Source organism: Phasianus colchicus, chromosome 1 (genome assembly GCF_987193195.1).
Source record: "Phasianus colchicus chromosome 1, bPhaCol1.hap1.1, whole genome shotgun sequence".
NCBI classification, from domain to species: domain Eukaryota; kingdom Metazoa; phylum Chordata; class Aves; order Galliformes; family Phasianidae; genus Phasianus; species Phasianus colchicus.
In genome coordinates, this window is record NC_143436.1 from 156174664 (window position 1) to 156193073 (window position 18410).

The 18410-nt window shown below is 40.9% G+C and overlaps 1 protein-coding gene across 10 annotated transcripts in view; it reads right to left on the reverse strand.

Moving 5' to 3' along the window:
- The window catches only part of LMO7 (LIM domain 7), a 128540-nt gene extending 110628 nt beyond the window's left edge, over positions 1-17912 (reverse strand). For 3 of the 10 annotated variants that reach the window (XM_090130649.1, XM_031608099.2, XM_090130634.1), the window contains exon 1: positions 17728-17901. In XM_090130649.1, the coding sequence (XP_089986775.1) occupies positions 17728-17868 (141 nt within the window). In that variant the 5' untranslated portion in view covers positions 17869-17901. Of the gene's footprint in view, positions 1-17727 lie in introns of all 10 variants that reach the window. The other 7 variants (XM_090130658.1, XM_090130666.1, XM_090130624.1 and 4 more) reach the window with 5 other exon arrangements.
- Between the last annotated feature and the right edge of the window lie 498 nt (positions 17913-18410).

An 18410-nucleotide genomic window follows, 5' to 3' on the forward strand; every position in this document is an offset into this window, starting at 1 on the left:
AAAAATTAACCAACATGAAGTACTATAGACTAGTTTGCCTGTTTTTAAGAGGTTAAAAAAAAAAAAAAGATACATACCAGGAATGGCCTAGGTATAAAAATATCTGGTCTTACAAGAGAGTGGTCACGAACTACATGACCTCTGAGCCCTGCCCAGTTTTGACACCAAAGACATTATTACTCAGTCTCATTATCTGAATACCAAACCAAGAGAAAACTCTAAGTTGAACACATATGCATTTGTGGGATTTAGGGCATAAGACAGAACAAGAGAGCATATGTCTTTTTGGTGTTGTTTTGGAATTTAGGTACATCACAGCAACTGTTCAGAAAACACAATAAACTGAAAGTACAAAAATATCTACCAATAAATCAATTTATTTTAAAATATACACTCTAAACATCAAGTCAGAAATTTAAAAAATGATTCTTGTGATTGACACTGTTAAAGCAAAAAAAAAGAAAATTTGTATATGCACGGATGGAGTGAACGAGTACTTCCCATCTCCCCTAAGACACAAGTACCTATAATTATACAGATCAGAATAATTACCATGTCTGAAGATGCACATTTTAAATGGCTCATACACTATCATATATAACCCAAATGAGACTTTTTATTACTAATGTAATGGTAAAAAAAAAAAAAAATGCATAGGAAAATAAGTTTTATGAGAATTTAGAAATCAAGCTGCTAGCTGTATCCAGCATAATATATGCATAGTATATGCATTGTGAAAAACTCTGCTTACAAAATAAATTATTCTATTCAGCCTGCTAATTCCCATCACTGGCTGAGGATGGGTCCAGAAGAAACTGACCACTCCTTATGCACAAGATAATTGATACTGCATAGCTGAAGGAAAGTGCTGGCCTCGGACTGCTGAAGATGCTGTAGAAGGACCAAAGGACAAGGTGAAGGGAAGGGTTGCCTACACGCTGCTGGTGCTTCCTGCATCTCCACCAATATTAGTTGGTCGTATCAGACAACAATAGTTTCAACTTATTTTCCTCAATATAAGGTTGTCTTTATCTGAAAACAAGAAAGTGTTAAAAATGGACTTAGAAGCTCTAATGGACAACAGAATGTTCCTGGATACCTCCAATTAGAGAATTATATGGGAGTAGGGAAGGTAGCAAGGGAAAGGGTTGCTACAGCTACTCCTGTGTGTTCTTTGAAGAACCTCCAGAAACCACATTAGAAAAATAACAAACTTGCTTTTATTTTTTGAAGGGAACACTCAAAATAAAAACAGGTTTGGACTCCATTACAGAGCTTCTGGTCACAGGTGCTACACAAATCCACCTGCTCAAGGCCTGTCAGTTCAGGCACACAAAAAACATCAATTTTTTGCCACCTCAAGGCAGACAACGCGAGAATCCACACAATCTTTCTGCCAGAGGAAAGAACTGAAGAAATGTGGGATAAAAATGGGGATCTCAGGAATATCTGCTTTTCATAGCTCCATTAGAGAAATGGAGTCAGAATGGTGAGAACAGACAGTTGTTGCCTGCCCCTTTACCAGTGAGCCAGAACAGTGCCCACATAACCCTGCTTCCAGTTATCAGTGAGGACATGGCTTTGCTACACTCTGGTTTGCCAATGTTGCTGCTCCTCACCTTGTCTACGTTTAGGGCTGAACAAGGCACAAGTCTTTAGATAAATCCAGTTCCACTGCCATTTCAGTCCTGCACCGCATTAATACTGATTTTAGGCAGAATTCACAGGACACTGGACAGCTGAGACAACTCTCAGACTTGGTGAGCAAACACTTCATAATAGCAGTAGCAACCTAAAAAAATCCCGAACATGGGAGTTAAAGGCTGGTAGATCACAAGTAGCTCTCTGGAGTTTTGTTAGGATAAAACTTCTAAAGATATGGTGGCCCTCCCAAAACAAACAAACAAAACAACCCACAAACCAAAAACCAAACAAAACTCAAACAAAAAACCCACACAGTAAGAAAGCAGGGTGTAGTAAAGGCTACATATACCTGAATGTGTGCCAAATTCAGACTCTTGTCTCTGTCAAAAGATGTGTCTATGAAAAGCAACTGTCAGGCCTTTACAGATCTATCAATGCAGACTGATGACTGGAGATATGGGGTCAATAAAGACAACCTAAGGGTATGGCCCATCTTTCATTCAATGGCTTTCACTCAAAGCAAACTGAAACTAATTATCATCCAAGAAAACTAACAAAAAAGTTTATTATATTTTTCCTCCATGTTGGTAAGAATAAGTCTACAATATAGATTCTCCAAATAACAATAAAAAAAGTATAATGAAACAATTCTGAAAAATCCATTCTATATTTATTTTAAAATTACTTGTTCCAGAATGAAAGCTTTCCTTTATAAACACTTTAATGGCAAGCTAAGAACCCCTGTAAACTACCTTCTGAACCCTTGGATTACAGCAAGTCACAGCACACTGCAATGGAAGATGTTCTTTTCATCAAATCTAAAACTTTGCACAAAGTGAAGCTAGAAGAAGCTGGCTAACAACAGGTCTTGTTAGTAATTGTTAATACCAGTGTTCCTGCTAAAAAGAAAAATAATGATGTGGAAAACACTACAGCTGAAAATTCTTCGTAGCTCTGTATAGTAATTTTGCAAACATTGCATTTCATGTGATACTACTTGAAAAACAACAACATTGGTCAGATTAACAGAAAGTAACTGATACAAAATACCAGCTCAACTGCTCGACGCTATTCCTCCCCCTTCTCCCCTCCTCCCCCCACATAAATGAAACATTTGTTCAATTCACAACATCTGAGCTTCAAATACACATTTTTTCAGTATGATGTAGAGAGGGTTATTTTAAGATGCTGGAATGTCATTAATTTGTGCCCCTTACCTCAGCAATTTGTAAACGATTAGCTCTAAAGCACTGAAACAAAGTAAGGCCTGTCTAAGCCCATTTTATCCAGCTACTAGTGTTTAATTTAAACACAATTTCAAGACACAATGCCAGAAATCAGCACATACTGCTTATTATAAAATAGAAAAGGAAGCCTGATGCACAATTACACACAAATATATATATACACACACACATATTTACAGGAAGACAAGAATAAGTTTAAAACTTTGTCCTTTTGAATTCCTGCCATTTCAGAGAAGCATCATGTTTCTGCTGGCAAGAAAACCCCCAAGGAGCAAGTCTAGCTTGAGATATCACTGTCAAACCTTTTTCTGTCAATATGAGAGGATGAATAGGAAAATGATTAAGCACTATGCTATCTAAATACCTATTTAGATTCCTGCACAACCGGTCACAAGCAGTCCAAAAAAGCTAAAAATAGTAGATTTCAGGAAAGAAATGGGAAGCTCAAGAAAGTTTGTGAGAGTTTGCCTCTGAGATACTCACCACAGCAGATTTGAATGTGGCAGCAGACACTACTTTGTGTTTGTTTGTTTAGATCTGTGAAACAGAACACACCTAAGGCATCTTTTTTTTTTCATCCCCAACAGTTCATTCATTCAACATCAAGGCTTTGGTCTGAAGTTTAAGACCCTCTATTTTTTTTTGTTTTGTTTTAGGCTAGCCTTAAAGAAGCAGTGAATTGGTAGCACTATTCAGCAAGAAATACAAGTTACCCTGTTCTTGGGCACCTCGAGAATGCATTTATTTCAAGTTCTTCAAGCCTGAGGGGAAAAGACATATATATAAATCTGAACTTCAAAAATTTTCTGCTGTAATGAATGACTTACTCTAACTAGAATTTAAAGGAGGATAATCACTATGAAAGAACAGAAAAAAAAAAAAAAGTAAAAAGTGTGGCTCCTGTACCTTTATCTGCCCCAACCAACTTTCAAAGAGAAACAAGCATTTTAGCTGGATATTTCTATTACACAGCTATCTGAGGATTTGTTTTTTAATGATTCTACAGGTCTTGCTTATTCAAAAGGATGTTGAAGACAAAAGGACCTCACAGGGGAAGAGAAATCTGAAAGAGATTGTCTAAAGAGAAAAGTATTCTAGATCAAGAGAAATGAAAACCATCTAAATCCCAGGTGTGGTTTTTGCTTATTTGTTTTAAGAAAAAGTCTACTTTTATTTATTTAGAACCGTTATCTGGATTTATTTTTTATTTTTTTTTAATTTTTTATCCATCTAAGAGGTATGCTAACAAGGATGATATCACACTACAGCACAGAACCCCTATCTGGGATATCCATAATCCCATAATCCCAGAACAGTGATTTCAAGTTTTCAGTCTCTTCCATAGCAATTGTTTTTCTCCCCTGCTGAAAATACTTTCTCTTTTGTGTTTAAAGTTCACATCTGTAGGCATCCTGCTCCAGTAGCTCTGAGCAGAGATTTTCCCATTCAACTCAGTATGGCCATTTCCCACCTCCGATGGAGGACACCAAAGCCATCAGGTCACTTAACATCCTACGCAACAAATGCTCAAATCTGCCAGCACACATACAAACGGAAGTCAGCAGAAAGTTGCAATGCATAATTCACCACAATGCTGAGTTTCATTCAAACATCACTAAAGGAAATCTAGAGGAGATAGGAAACAAGACTGATTTCAGGACTGTAGCACAAGTTACAGCAGAAGGTCCACATGAGGATATTCAGAACAGAGAAAATCCCACTCTTTACAGACTGCTTTTGATCTGGAACTTAAACAATCTTTATTTGATCTAAAAACCACACACATGCCCCCCAGTACCCATCCTCCAGCCATGCTGTCATGGCAGACACTCACAATAACCATCTTTGACTTTCTCTCCCGCAAGCTTAATCTCTACATTCCTAAACAAATATTAATAATAAAATAAATTTGTGTGGTTTTCATTTAAGGGGGTAATTAAGATTTCAGTTTAGCAGCTGATTTTTAGTTGGCCTTAGACCAAGAGGAGCTTGAAAGAAACTATTTCACAAGATTCTGAATAATCTTTTAAGTTATTAGTGGCAGCTTGATGTGGCCCTCAGACTTCAAAGAGCCCTTTATAAGAGAATAGGACAGTCAGAAGTCTTCAACATTGCTTACAGTAAATAAGATAGATAAATTTCTAGGTACTAAAATGTTGATGCTTTCTGATGAAAGCAAATTAGAAAACTGATGAAAGTATATTAGAACAGACTGAACTTTGCATGAGCTTCATCAACATTTTAGAAACCTTGAATTATCTCGTAGGTTTTTGAATATAAGATGACTAATTTGGAAAGTAAACAGCAAATAGTTCAGTAACAGAAGAATTCAGATCAAGTTTCTGCTATCTGGCTGTCAACAGATGCTTGAGAGAACACAACACCAGATCCTAACAGAACATATGCCCAGGCATTTCCTGCCAACTTACAAAGAATGCATCAGGTTCTCCCATTTTGGGCACACGCAACTTGGAATCTTAGTTTTCTACTGCTCACCCTTAAAGATTCTCATTTCCTCAGTTATGAATACACTGGTATGCAGACAAAACTGATGGTCCTTAGAGCTGGCATTAGAGGAATTGTATGTCAAGGTCTACTACTAAATAACTACACTGCTGATAATTAGACCACATAGAAACACAAGGATCTTCCCCTTACCAGAATTCACTGGTGAAAAAAAAAGCAACAACATATGGTTTAAAATTAGCGTAGTGTGAAATGAGAAGCACAAACCTTCAAGTGGAAAGCTGCCTAATGTAATTTTGACAATTACCATTTAATTTAAGAAGCAGATCAAAGAAATGCATCATTTACATTCTTCAAACATTAAGTTTTCAAGATCAAAGACTTCAAGTATTTCCAGACTGCGTATATGGGAGTAACTTGGTTAGAGTAATGAACCTATGCAGAGAGAACATGAGCTGCTGGTTTGCTCTGTGCAGCAGTTTCTCCATTGTCTGAGACTGTAACAAGTGGCGTCTGCAAATCAGCAAGCACTGTTTGACACTATATAAATACAAGCAAGAGGCTTCAGGCTCTAAATCAGCATTACACCAAGGTTCTGACTGCTGGAGACCTCCCTCCCTGGAACCAGTCACTGCTTCAGAGATTTTTCACAACTTCAGGCTGACAGCTATGGCTTAAAAGCACACATACAGTGTTCCAGAGGTCATTAAAGACTTTACTGCTGGTCATTGCAGTACTGAAACAAAACTGTTTTCATGGTAGTGCTCTTACCTAATAATGCCAAAAGTTCAATAGCAAGAAGTGCACTATATAGATATTCCAAAACATGTCAGTGTAAAGGTAAGGAAAGGAAAAAAAAAAACACATCAACAACATTGATGTTTTAATGACCACTGGAAGTTTCTCCAACAGACTCTGGTCAAATTCAGTGTAAACTAGAAAGTGTCCTGGCACTTATATCCAGGAAACAATCAAACATTCAGTTCATGCTGAAGATTCATGGTTACTATTGAGGGCCTCTCGAAAAATGTGACTCAGAATTCAAGATTAAAAACAGATTTTCCTAGCAGAAACCTAAAAAGCATTACTGATGTAAAACCTGCTCTTAAAACAAGAGAATACCATTAAAGCTGGATCAGGAAACAGGAGCTGCTCATGGAACTTGAAGAGACTTCTTCTATTAAGTCAAGAAGCGTGACATCACAAGTACAGCAATATTCAGTTCCTGATTGTTAATGTTACCATAGTATGCAATAAGAAAGCTATGGTTTTTAATCCTCAAAATCCTCAGTACTGCCCATTGGACTGGTGACAACCACAGGATGGATTTTTTATTATTTTATTTTATTTTTATCTGCACCTCCGTCACACTTCTCACTTCCTTTCTGAATTACAGGACTAAAATCATGTTAAAAGCAGATAGGAGAGGACAACGTTTACAATGAGATGTAACTTCTTCTAGCATGGTAATATACACCCAATATACTAAAGGAAGAGAGATATGTACCTTCCAATACTTGAAGGGAGCTTATAAGCAGGAGGAAGACTGACTTTTTTTAAATACAGACTGATAGCAACAGGACAAGGAGCAATGGTTCTAAACTAAAAGAGGGTAGATTCAGGTTAGATGTTAGGAAGAAATTCTTCACACAGAAGGTGGTGGGCACTGTCACAGGCTGCCCAGAGAACTGGTTGCCCCATCTCTGAATGCCAGGTCAGATGGGGCTCTGGGCAGCCTCATCTGGTGGGTGGCAGCCCTGTCCATATTAGGGGGTTGGAAATAGGTGATTTTTTTTTTTAAGGTCCTTTTCAACCCAAGCCATTTTGTAATTCTATGAAAAACATGAAGAGGATTTAAAGCAGTTTGCTTAAAAGAAATTTCTGATAAATATTTTTCATGGTAAGGATATTACATTCCACAACTAAGGTTAACAAGCTCTTAGAGATGAACAGCAACTGTGTTGTTATAATAGCTGAGAAACATTTGTACTATTAGTACTCTGGAAACAAATTTTCTGACAGACAAAAGAAACTACATAGAAGCATGTTCTGTACTTTCTTTTCCCAGAAAACAGTAGTTGAGTGCTATGCAAACTCATTAGTTGAAAAGGATTAGCTGTGTCCAGTGAAATTAACTCACAGAATCCTAGGCTCAAAAGACAGTTATGGTGCACAAGGCCATGGAATACATGGGTATTCATACTAGATGCAAATTAGCTGACATAATTTTCTGTGTTACTGTGGCCACATTTCTTCATATAGACAAACAAGGTCGGGCAGATAGAAACAGCCAAAGGTCTTAAACCTGCATATTTGACAAAAATTAAATCCACTGTGCAATCTAAGCAACATTATACACATCTGTAGATAAAAACATTGGTTAATTGGCTAATAATTGACACATATCACATCTATCTTGACAAGCAGTCTACAAAGTGCTCATTTCCAAACAGTACTACTGCTTGCCTCAACAAGAAATAAAGACACTTTTTTTTACCTGAGTGAAGGAGCATATGCCAGGATGGGGATAAGAGTCTTAAGATCCAGATCTCCTCTCCACATTCTCCCTAGTAATAACATCTGTTAAACCAAGCCTGCATCAGATTCATCGGCTCCCAGACTCCACACAACAGTGACAAGGTAAGAATAAAGATAACACATTCATAACACAGTGCTAGAACAGCTTAGTTAGAGATAATGCCCTAAGGAAATTAGGAAATAAAGACTGTGGTGAGAAAGGCAGGCAGACCTTTAAAAACAGATGATAGACACCAACATCCTTCACATTTCACTCCCCTCTGTCTGAAAGGTAGAAGACCTCTGTCACACTATCACAAAGCACACCCTCCTCTATCCTGCCTCCTAGGCTGAAGGCAGAGGAAACGCAGCAATCCTGTGAGTCACCCCTGGAAATCTGCACACATCAAACATCTACTCACCAGATACTGGGAACAAATTAATGTCAGCCTACCAGCTCCAGTGCCTCTGCAGAAAGACACTGCTCCAAACTTACATTTTGTTGCCATGATTAATAGATACGGTTCTTTCAAGTGACTTGCCCACATATGAAGACCAAATCTTGCTGCTGAAAAGTGCACACTGACTATTTTTCAATCTGACAAAATTAATCATCATACTGAGAACCAGACGATTAATAGCACTGCTCTTCAGTACAATATATCCTAAGTTCAGGAAAATAACCCGCTCACTATATATTTCAAGGAAAGCTAATTTACACAAGGAAAGATCAAAGATTCCACTGGAAAATTGAATGTCACAAGCTGGGAAGGTAAGAAAGAAAGGGAAGGAAAGAAAGAATCATGTGTGCACACATTTTCAGCCAGAACTTACAATAGGCTTTCATGCCCAGTGGTAGGTAAAATAGATAAAATAGATTTTACAAACACAAAATTTAAAAGTAGATTAAGTGAGAATTAGAACAAATTCATAAATTTAGAATAGAGTGAGACAGCATTCCCTTCCCTCCCATCTTTTAAATGACCCAAATGCAAAACAGTGCATTCAAGCTAATACTTTCTAGAAAAATCCATAACTGAAGTACTCACAAAGCAAGAAATTCACTCTTGTAAGAAGAAAAAGTAGCTATTTCCAAATAATCTTAGAAGCACATTTCTCATCCTCATATTACCAATCTTTCTCCTCTGTCATTCCCCCACAGTGCAGGGTTCCCAAATGTAGACACCAACACTTGACATGCAGAACTTCCTGGAGTCTTCGGCAATGCTCCCAAATGAGATTACAGCCCACGTCTGCAAGCCCTATCCCAAAGTCAGAGGACTTTTTGATTTTATCAGATGCATGGAAGCTAGGTCATTAGTGAGCAACCTAGTCTGTGCATTTTAATGGGGATCTGTCTTTGAAAAAATTGTCCACACACAAGACTCACACTAGTGAAGCAATGCCTTCCTGAATAATCATTAAGTCAATGTTTATTATATCAGGCTTTTTTCCTTTCTTTTTTCCCCTTCACAGCATCAGGCAAATGTCTGTGAAAGATATCCATCTGTACCTGGAGCTCATGCCTTCTTCCTCACCCCATTTTTAGCCAGCCCAAATAAGAGCAACTCAATACAATCTTTTTTTGAATGCATAAAACTCATAGCAAAGATTCCCACCTGGCCTTTCAAAAAAATTACATACAGGCTTTTAGCCAGCTAAGACAAATAATATCATTGTTAGAACCCTTTCCTATTTCTGATCAACCTGATCTAACTGTAAGATGCTCCTGTTTATCACAGGGGAGTTGAATTAAACAATTTTTATGGGTCTCTTCCAACTCAAACAAATTCATGATTCTATGATCCTATTTGCAAAATAATCTAAAAATCAGATGACTCGCTCATTTTTCACCAGAATCATGTTTTCAGGTGCACTGAGAATGCACACTTTGTCAGAGGTGGCATTTACACAAAGATAGCACAACACAAGCAGGTACAGAATTTTTTCCTGGAGTGGAAGTGCAGCTTCAACTAATCTGAAATAGCATCCAAAGAAGCACTTCAAGGCAGTGCAACAGCTGTTGCTACAAAAACCACACACCCATAACGTCAACTTAAGATCAAGGTTTTTCTTCATATTCTCCACAGTCACTTTGACATCTGGCTTCATTTCCTTGTATTCTTTATTGCATCATGATTTACTAACTGATAGTCTTTTGAGCACATAGAAACTCTCAGAACCAACTCCACAAGTTGGATTTTTCAAATTCCTTCCTGAAAGAAGCAAATAAATGAGAAATAACAGGGCCAATAAAGCACTTTCAGAAAAGAATTTGCAGGTAAGGCTGGAGATAAGATCTGGGATTCAGCTGTGCCCATGAATGGCAGATGATCGCTGCAGAACTGCTGGGCCAGACAGCTCAACACCATTTAAGGGATCATTTCTTAAACCATGGAACTCCAACAAGCTGCAAGGGCTGCTTCTGCCATAGTGGAAGCTGGTTTATAAGCTTATCAAATTCTCTCAAATGCCTCAACTCAGAAACTCCTGGCAGAGTTTCTACTTAAAACAGTTTCAACTGTATTTGTAAGGCTTATGAAATTAATCCTGAAGAAGTTCTTTATGGACATAAGCCAGACTCCCTAATTCAGGTGTCTAGCTTATACTTCAACCCCAGGCACTCAGTGAATGGTTCCCAAGTCATGTAATGAAGAGAGGCAGGTAATGAGCAGAAGCAGGTGATTCAAGAGGCCTCCAGGCTTGTCTAAATTCAGTTGTCTGCTTTTTCATTATCTGCATGGCTTGGATGCAACTAACAAGTTGCTATCACAATGTGAGCTCAGTCATTGCTACCACCTGCCTGGTGTGAGCACGGATGGCTGTCACCTCCCAGGAGTCAAATGCTACAAAGCTAATACTGAATCAATTGCTTCCCCTCACACCCCATTTTCTTCTTGATTTTACACATGCTACTAACCTAAATCACAACCAAGAAGGTCTCCATCATCAGATGGGCTTCCTGAACCAAGTCACCAGAGCCACTGTCACCACAAGAGGAGGCAGGAGAAGCATAGGCCAAGTGCTGGAGTTTCACCAACACCTCACAGTACTGTAGAAACCATACTGCTCTTGGAGGACAGGCTGATCCAATGTTTAAAGTTTTCTTTATGTTATTTGAATTTATTCCAAGCTATTCATTTAAACATGTCACATGGGAATGACTATGACTTTTTTTTAGCCAAGGTATTAGTAAATGTTTCTCGAAATTAGTACATTAAGTTTATTTTCCAACAGAATCATAAAGGCTGGAAAAGACCACTAAAATCATCTACTCCAACCATCAGCCCATCAGCACCATCTTCACAAACCCACATCCCTCAGCACCACACCTACATGTTTCTTGAACACATCCAGGGATGGTAACTCTACCACCTCCCTGGGCAGCCCGCTCCAACACCTCAGCACTTTCTGAGAAGATATTTTTCCTAACATCCAGCCTGAACAACCTGTTGCACTTGAGTCCATCGCCTCTCATCCTATTCCTGTTACCTGGGAGAAGAGGCTGATCCCCACTTCAGAACAACTTTCTTTCAGGTAGTTGTAGAGAGCAAATAATAATGATTTGGGCTGAATGTGACTTTCTTTTTTTTCCTACCAGCTAATGTGAAAGTGCTAACACATCCTGCATTGGAAAACAAACAAAAAGAACCACATCTCATAAACCTCATGCCCTCCTAAGGTAATTCCAGACACTTTGTAGCACAAGTGCAAGACACTGCTGAAATTACGTTTCTTTTCGAAATGTAACACAAATGAAGGCTTCACAGCAATATAACTGGAAAGTAATATAGTATAAGACATATCCATACATCTTTCTTCTCACTGGGGGGAAGAAAAAATAAAAAGTCTTGTGCTATTCATTAAAGGTTAGATTTGCAATTGCTTACAGTACAAGCAACCAAAGAACTTTAAAATAACTTACTCACTGCATTCATTTCAAATGAGATTTTCCACTGGACTGACAGCATTCAGATATGAGAAAATAGCAAAAACAAAACACTCCCTTCAAGCTAATTCGTGTAATATGAAAGGTGTGTCAAGCACACACCACAGATTAGTAGAAGCATTTCTAGCACACTGAGTCTCAGAACACACATCAACTTGCATTAAACTGCTGAAGATGGAAAATCCATTTTATAAATGATAGTTAAATTTAGAACAAAAAAAAAAAAGAAAAAGAAAACAAACCCAAAAAACAAACAAACAAAACCCACCCCTTTCTTTTGCTTGAATTTCTTCTTAACTTAAAAAAAAAAAAAAAAAAAAAAAAAAAAAAAAAAAAAGCAGCCTCCTCCAGGAGTGAAAAGAACTTAAAAGACAGGGAGTGGTAGGTATAAGGAACAGCTGGAGTGTATCTGGTTCTTAAAACACAATAAACCCAAGTGTTTTCCAAATCTCAGCAAAGACAGTCTAATGCAATATACCAACATGCTCTTTAAAAGCCTTTAGTATTTGAACCAAGAAAAGTGTTTAACAAAGAAAAGGTGCTAAAAGAAGCCAACTATAATCCAAACAAGCCGAACATGGAAGTCATCATCTCACCTCCTCCCCCAGACTACAAGAGGAAAACACACTTGACCTCATGAAACTAAAGGAAGATCAGCTCACAGTTCCAAAACAAAACAAAAAGGCCAGGAGAAGGAGAACAATAGTGACTCCACAACTGACTCTAGTTGGTAACCACATAATACAGAACAAAAGAAAACTGCAAAGTTTTCCGTAGAACTGCTTAAATAGCACTGCATTTTCCATATGTATATGGCGTTTCTATCTTCAACAAGTTAATAATTCCCCGTGAAGTGCCTGCAGATGCTGAATTCATATAAAGTTTTAAAACAATGCTGAAAACTACAAAGAGGCAACTGTCCACAAAGGAAATAGCTCAGCCAAAAGCTATGCATGCCCATCACTCAGTTGTGCAAAGACTGACTTCAGCCATCTAAGAAATGCAAATGCACAGTTAGTTTGAAAAAATATATATATAAATATACATAAAACTCACCCTGTAGACTCCTAGAAATAGATTCTACTTGTTTTTCCAGAAAAGATAAAAATAAAAACAAATCGGCCCTGTTTTTCTCTCAAACATACCTCCCTATATTCCACAGATATCCTTCCCAAGAACCAGGAGGATGGGACAAAGTAATAGAGAGTGATGTTCACCCAGATAAAACAATACTGTCCTCTCTCCATCCAAATCATCATACTGCTATGCCAGCAATATGACATTTTGTCAAAGTGCTTTCATAGTTTGCAGCCAATGAAAACATTATTTCTAGGATTTACATTCCTATAGTACGTACTTAACAGCATATATACTTCTGTATCAATTCACATTTATATATTAATTGGATACACTTAAATGCAGTCCATGCAAGGGCTCCCTGCCAACAACCTACACACAATAATGAAGTACTGATGCAGATACCTAATGGAGGCTTAAATACATCCCTTATGCAGGAGTGAGCCAGAAGTTTGGCTGGAGTGCTGCAAGAAGTTCTCCAGAACCCAGCCCACCCAGGTTTTATGACTTGACAGAATTAGCTGCTATTAGACATGGCTTAGGCAACACAATACACAGGATTTGCCTTTTCTTTCAAACATCTTTCACTCTGACACCATTCGGGACACTGACCGACTTCCTGCACACCACCTGAAAATACCTTATTCAGAACCAAGAAAAACCTTTTCATAACAAACTAGTACCACTGAAATAAACGTACTATGAGAACAGGATTTGAACAGTCAGACCAGCTTCTATCTCTACAGTTACTTCTTCCGTCTGCCATTCCAGACTGTATGCATTAGATTCATGCTTGGGGGAAAAACAAAACCAAACAACCACTGAAGTAGGATCTCTATGCAAATAAAGGAAAAACATTGCTGCTAGACCTCGTGCTGCATTTGCAGAATCCATAAAAATATACAGTAGAAAGGCAGGCTCTGAATGGTTTCAACAAAAAGAAGCATTTGGTGACCACATGTCAGAAACCATTCATTGGATTTGATTGCTATACAGTTAGTCCAAACCAAAAGATTTTCGTAAGCAGTACTGGCTCTCCAGTACTTTTTATCCTCTGTCCAGTACTCTTTTTATCCTTAAGCTGACCTTTTTCTCCAAGCAGCTCCTCAAATTTGCTTTTCAACTTTTTTGGGCAAGGGTGTGTGCATGTATGCACTTCTCTTCCCTGGTAAAAGGCAAAAAACAACATTCAAAACATGACAAACATGTTTAAATTACAAAGGAAGATATTTTTTAACTCTGAAAAATCACATCATAATGCAGTCATAAATGAAGTTGCTCACACACACAAGAGTATTCAGGTAGTGCTGAACTATTTTACTGCCTGTGTAATGGCCGTGGGCAAGATTGGAACAGCAGAGCTGTGTTCGTTGCACTCTAGGCACACTGAGGTCCCTCTCTAAACCTTATCTTCAGAAATCTCAGCAGCAAAATTCCCCTCTATATCAACACTGGGCAGCAATAGTGACAGAAAGGCCTCTCCTATTTCATGGTGTGAGGAACAGACCCCAGACTAATGGATTCCACTTGCAGTCCCAAGACTGATGCTCTCAATGGCAGCATCAAATGAAATCAGTAGCCTTCAGGACTTCAATAACCCCAGCTCAGCCATGGAGGGAAGAATATCAGATGTTGAGAGGCTGTCTAACAGTCTGCAATACTTAAAGTTGCTTGGCCCAATACCTCGTTTTCACTTCAATGTTTTTGTCTAAGTCTCTCTGTTTGGTTTTCCTGGAGCTGCTTCGCTTCACTCCAGCAACTCATTCAGGCACATGCACTCTTTCCACTTTCCCACTTTCTCTCAGACAGAATTTGTACATGGCATGCATTTGGCTGCATTGGGGGAAGAGAAAAAAATAAAAAATAAAAAAAGGGGCGGGGGGGGGGGGAAGAAAAAAAAAAAAGGAAAAAAAGAAATCCAAACTATATTCGCCCCAGGGCACTCTAAGTAAAGATTTACAGACTTCGGGTCAGGTTTCAAGTTACTTTAGCAAACAATTTCAAACCATAGACATTCACCTGAAGATTAGGGTTCATTTAAAAGGCAGAGCATGAATGTAAAGCAGAGTGGTTTTACAAGAAAACAGCCCACTTGAGCTCCTCTAACACCGTGCTGGGTGTTTTGGGGAGAAGGCCCACGTTCCAGCAATCAGTGCATACTTGGACTTGGACGGGGTCTGAGGAGAGGAAGAGGTTGGACTGCCCTCCCACATCTTGGGCTGAGTGCAGGGAAACAACCTTGGCAGTGTGGGCTAGTTCATAGCTGGAGGAGAAGGCTGGATTTTGAGGAATAGCTTTGGCTCTTTAAAGTTATAATATAGAACAGAACCTAGTAAAATTATTGTAAAGCCTGGCTATTTCTAGCTTTGGCAAACACAGCTCTACCTTACAGTGCCTGCTTCTAAGCTGTTATTTCAGTGCTCTGTTCAGGTCTCAGCACACACCACGTGCCCAGGCAAGGTGCTCCAAAAAGGTCAAGCTGCGTGTGATTCTGAGCAGCAGTTGTTCCATGCACAGCTCAGAACACCCCAAAGCCTAGATACAAGAACCCAACAGCACCAACCAAGGCTGGGGTCTGCAAAAGCCATCAGCATGGGAGCACCTGACAAGAGTCAGAGTTTTGCACAGAAAATAACTATCATCTCACTGAAGCCCATGTGCAAGGACATCAAACCTGCAAGAGTGACTAACCGTCCCAATTAGAAGCTTGTATACCTAGATGAGTAGCAGCATTCCCCACCAGTTCTCTGCAGCACACAAGAACTCTTTTACAAGAGGCTTGGGGATGTGGCTTCATATAGACTAGAGGCTTCATCTGTATTATCATAAAAACACACCTGAACAACAAGAAAATAATTTTAAAAAAGAGAATGGTTTCCAGTGTTTTGAGGTATGGGGTTTCTTTCCCCTTTTTGTTTAATTTCCATCCCACCCTGGCAAACACTCATTCCTGTAGCAGAATCACACATCACCCTCAGCTTCAGTGCTGGAGCCCAGGCTAACCAATTTATTTCTCTTTAAATCTGAAAAAAAAAAGAAGTTCTTTATTGAAATACAGAAGTGTGCCGACATTGATTTTATTAGCAAAGCAAAGCATGAACAGTTCACAGAGAGCTCATTTTGCTCATTGTCTTAAAAATATATGAGGTAGCGTTTGCATGCTTTCATCTTGCTCTAGAGCTAGGGAAAACTGGCATGTAAAACCTTACTGAAACATTGAAAAGCCTATAAATATTTGGGAATCTGCCTGACCTTCAGAACTAATTGCTGAATCATTAGGATTGAGGGCTGCTTCAGGTTTCACTCTCAATCACATGTGTACCAGAGCTTGCACCAAGGCTCACAAAACCTCGGGACGTCTCATTACTCTAAAAATATCTTTATTCTTCCTATAGAACGGAAATGGTTGGCTGCATGTTTTCAGTCCGTCTGGATTTAAAGAGCGGAGCCATACAACAGACCCTCTGAAATGGAAACCTCACTTCATACTGAAATAAATATTTACATTTCCCTTCAACACTACAGAATTTTTAACATCCTGTTTATCAATACCTTCAGGTTTACAACTCACTCTGTTTAAAATAAAAGTTTACCCAAGGGGTAAGCTTAGAAGTTTTTCTCATTTTAAAATCACAGAAACAAAGTATAAGGGAGCACATTTGATGGGGCGGGGAGGGAGCTGAGTGCATGCTGACTTTCTAGTATAGAATCAAAAGCATAGACTTCACACTTCCACAGCGTGTCTATCTCTCCCATGTGCTGCTGGATGCTACAGTCAGCCAACAGCAAGTGGATAAAATAAATAAATGAACCCTTAAAAGAGTAGTTTTGTGATATTGTATCATTTCGCAATCATCAAAAAGAAGCTTTGCCAATTTAAGAAGAGGCAGTGCAAGAAATACACAGACAAGAGGAGTGCTTTCAGTGACTTAGGCTCGTGGATAGAGCTTGCACACACGAAAAAAAATCAGGGCTGCTTTAACTGCTGAAACCCACAGACGGCAAGCACAGACCGGGCACCTGAGGCAGTTTCATGACACCCGTGCCGTGCGCTGGACTCACAACTCTCTGCCGACAGACTTTAAGCACCAGATGTCACCGTTTTACAGAGAAAACCAAGCAGCCTGAACTCAGGTTTTGGAAAGTTCGCAAAGACGTGTCTCAAAAACAACGAGTAACACGCTCCTTCGAACGTTCGCTCTTTAGAAAGTTAGAGGCAACGTCCTTCCGACAGCGTAAGCTGCCCCGGCGTGCCCCGTCCCGCACGGCTCCGCCTGTGCCCACACCGCACTCAGGTGCGGCCGTTCGCGGCCGCTCCCCGCTGCAACGAGAGACCGCGCGCAACGAGCGCAGGAAGGCACGCGCTTATGTCAGGCTGTGCGCAGTCAGACAGCAGCGTTTGAAAGAAAAGAGAAGGACAAAAAAAAAAAAAAAAAAAAAGAGGGATAGAGAGAGAAAAGTAGGTGAGCGTGATTGCAGGTTAGTGCTTCTTAAGATCTTCACCGGCAGGAAGAGAAGCGCCTTTAATCCCAGCCGCCTCAGAGCGGCGAAGAAATAACTTCAGAGAACGGCAAGCAATCAGAAATCACGAGCCTCAGCTACAGGCGCGCAGCCTCGTCGGCCTCTAAGGGGATTTGGGGAGGGGAGCGGGCCAAGACCCGCGCGCCTGCTGAGAGCAGCAGCCGCTCGCAAAGAAACAAACTCGGGGAGCTCTCCCCCCTTCGGCGGGGTGCAGCGCTACGGGCGGGGAGGCAGCGAGCCCCGGGGTAGGCAGAGGGGCACAGCCCCGGGGCGGGGCGGGGGACGCGAAGCCGGGCAGCGCCTCACCTCCACCCATCTCTGCGCCTCTGCGAACGCCGCCTCGCAGCCGCACTCGGCATCCTCTCTGCCGTCCATGGCCGGGAAAAAGAGCGAGTGGCGGGCGCTCGGTCCTCCGCCGGGACGGGCGCGCGGAACAGCCGCTGTCATTCAGCCGCCGCCTTTTAACGCTCCCGTCGCCGTCTCCACCTCCTCCCCTTCCTTCTCCTCCTCCCCTCGCTCCCGGCAGGGAGCTCGCTAGCGCTCGGCGGCCGCAGGAATGCCAAGAAGCCGCTCGCTGTAAAACAACACCGCGCCCGTCCGGGAGGGGCTGAGGGGCCGCGGTCCCCGCCCGCCCCCGTGCCCCCGGCGGCCCCCGTCTGCCCACCAGGCGGGGGCGGCCCCGGCGCATGCCGGGGATTGCTGGCCACAATCGCACCTTTCAGCGCCGCCGGGGCCCCGCCACCTGCTCGGCCCGGAGCTCCCACTGTCCGCCCCGGGCCTGTGCCAGGCCCTGCTCCTGCCCGAGCTCGGCTCCCGGTGACGGCGCGGGACCGGCACCTCGCGTGGGAAGCGAGCTGTGAGAGCCACGTTGCGAGCTCCCGCTGTGCACCAAGTGGCGAAGCTCAGGTGTGGGGCATAGCTTAGCCCCGGTGCTTCCTGCTGCACCTGAAGGCCATTGACCCAGCTCTGGTCTTGCTTTCAGTACCACC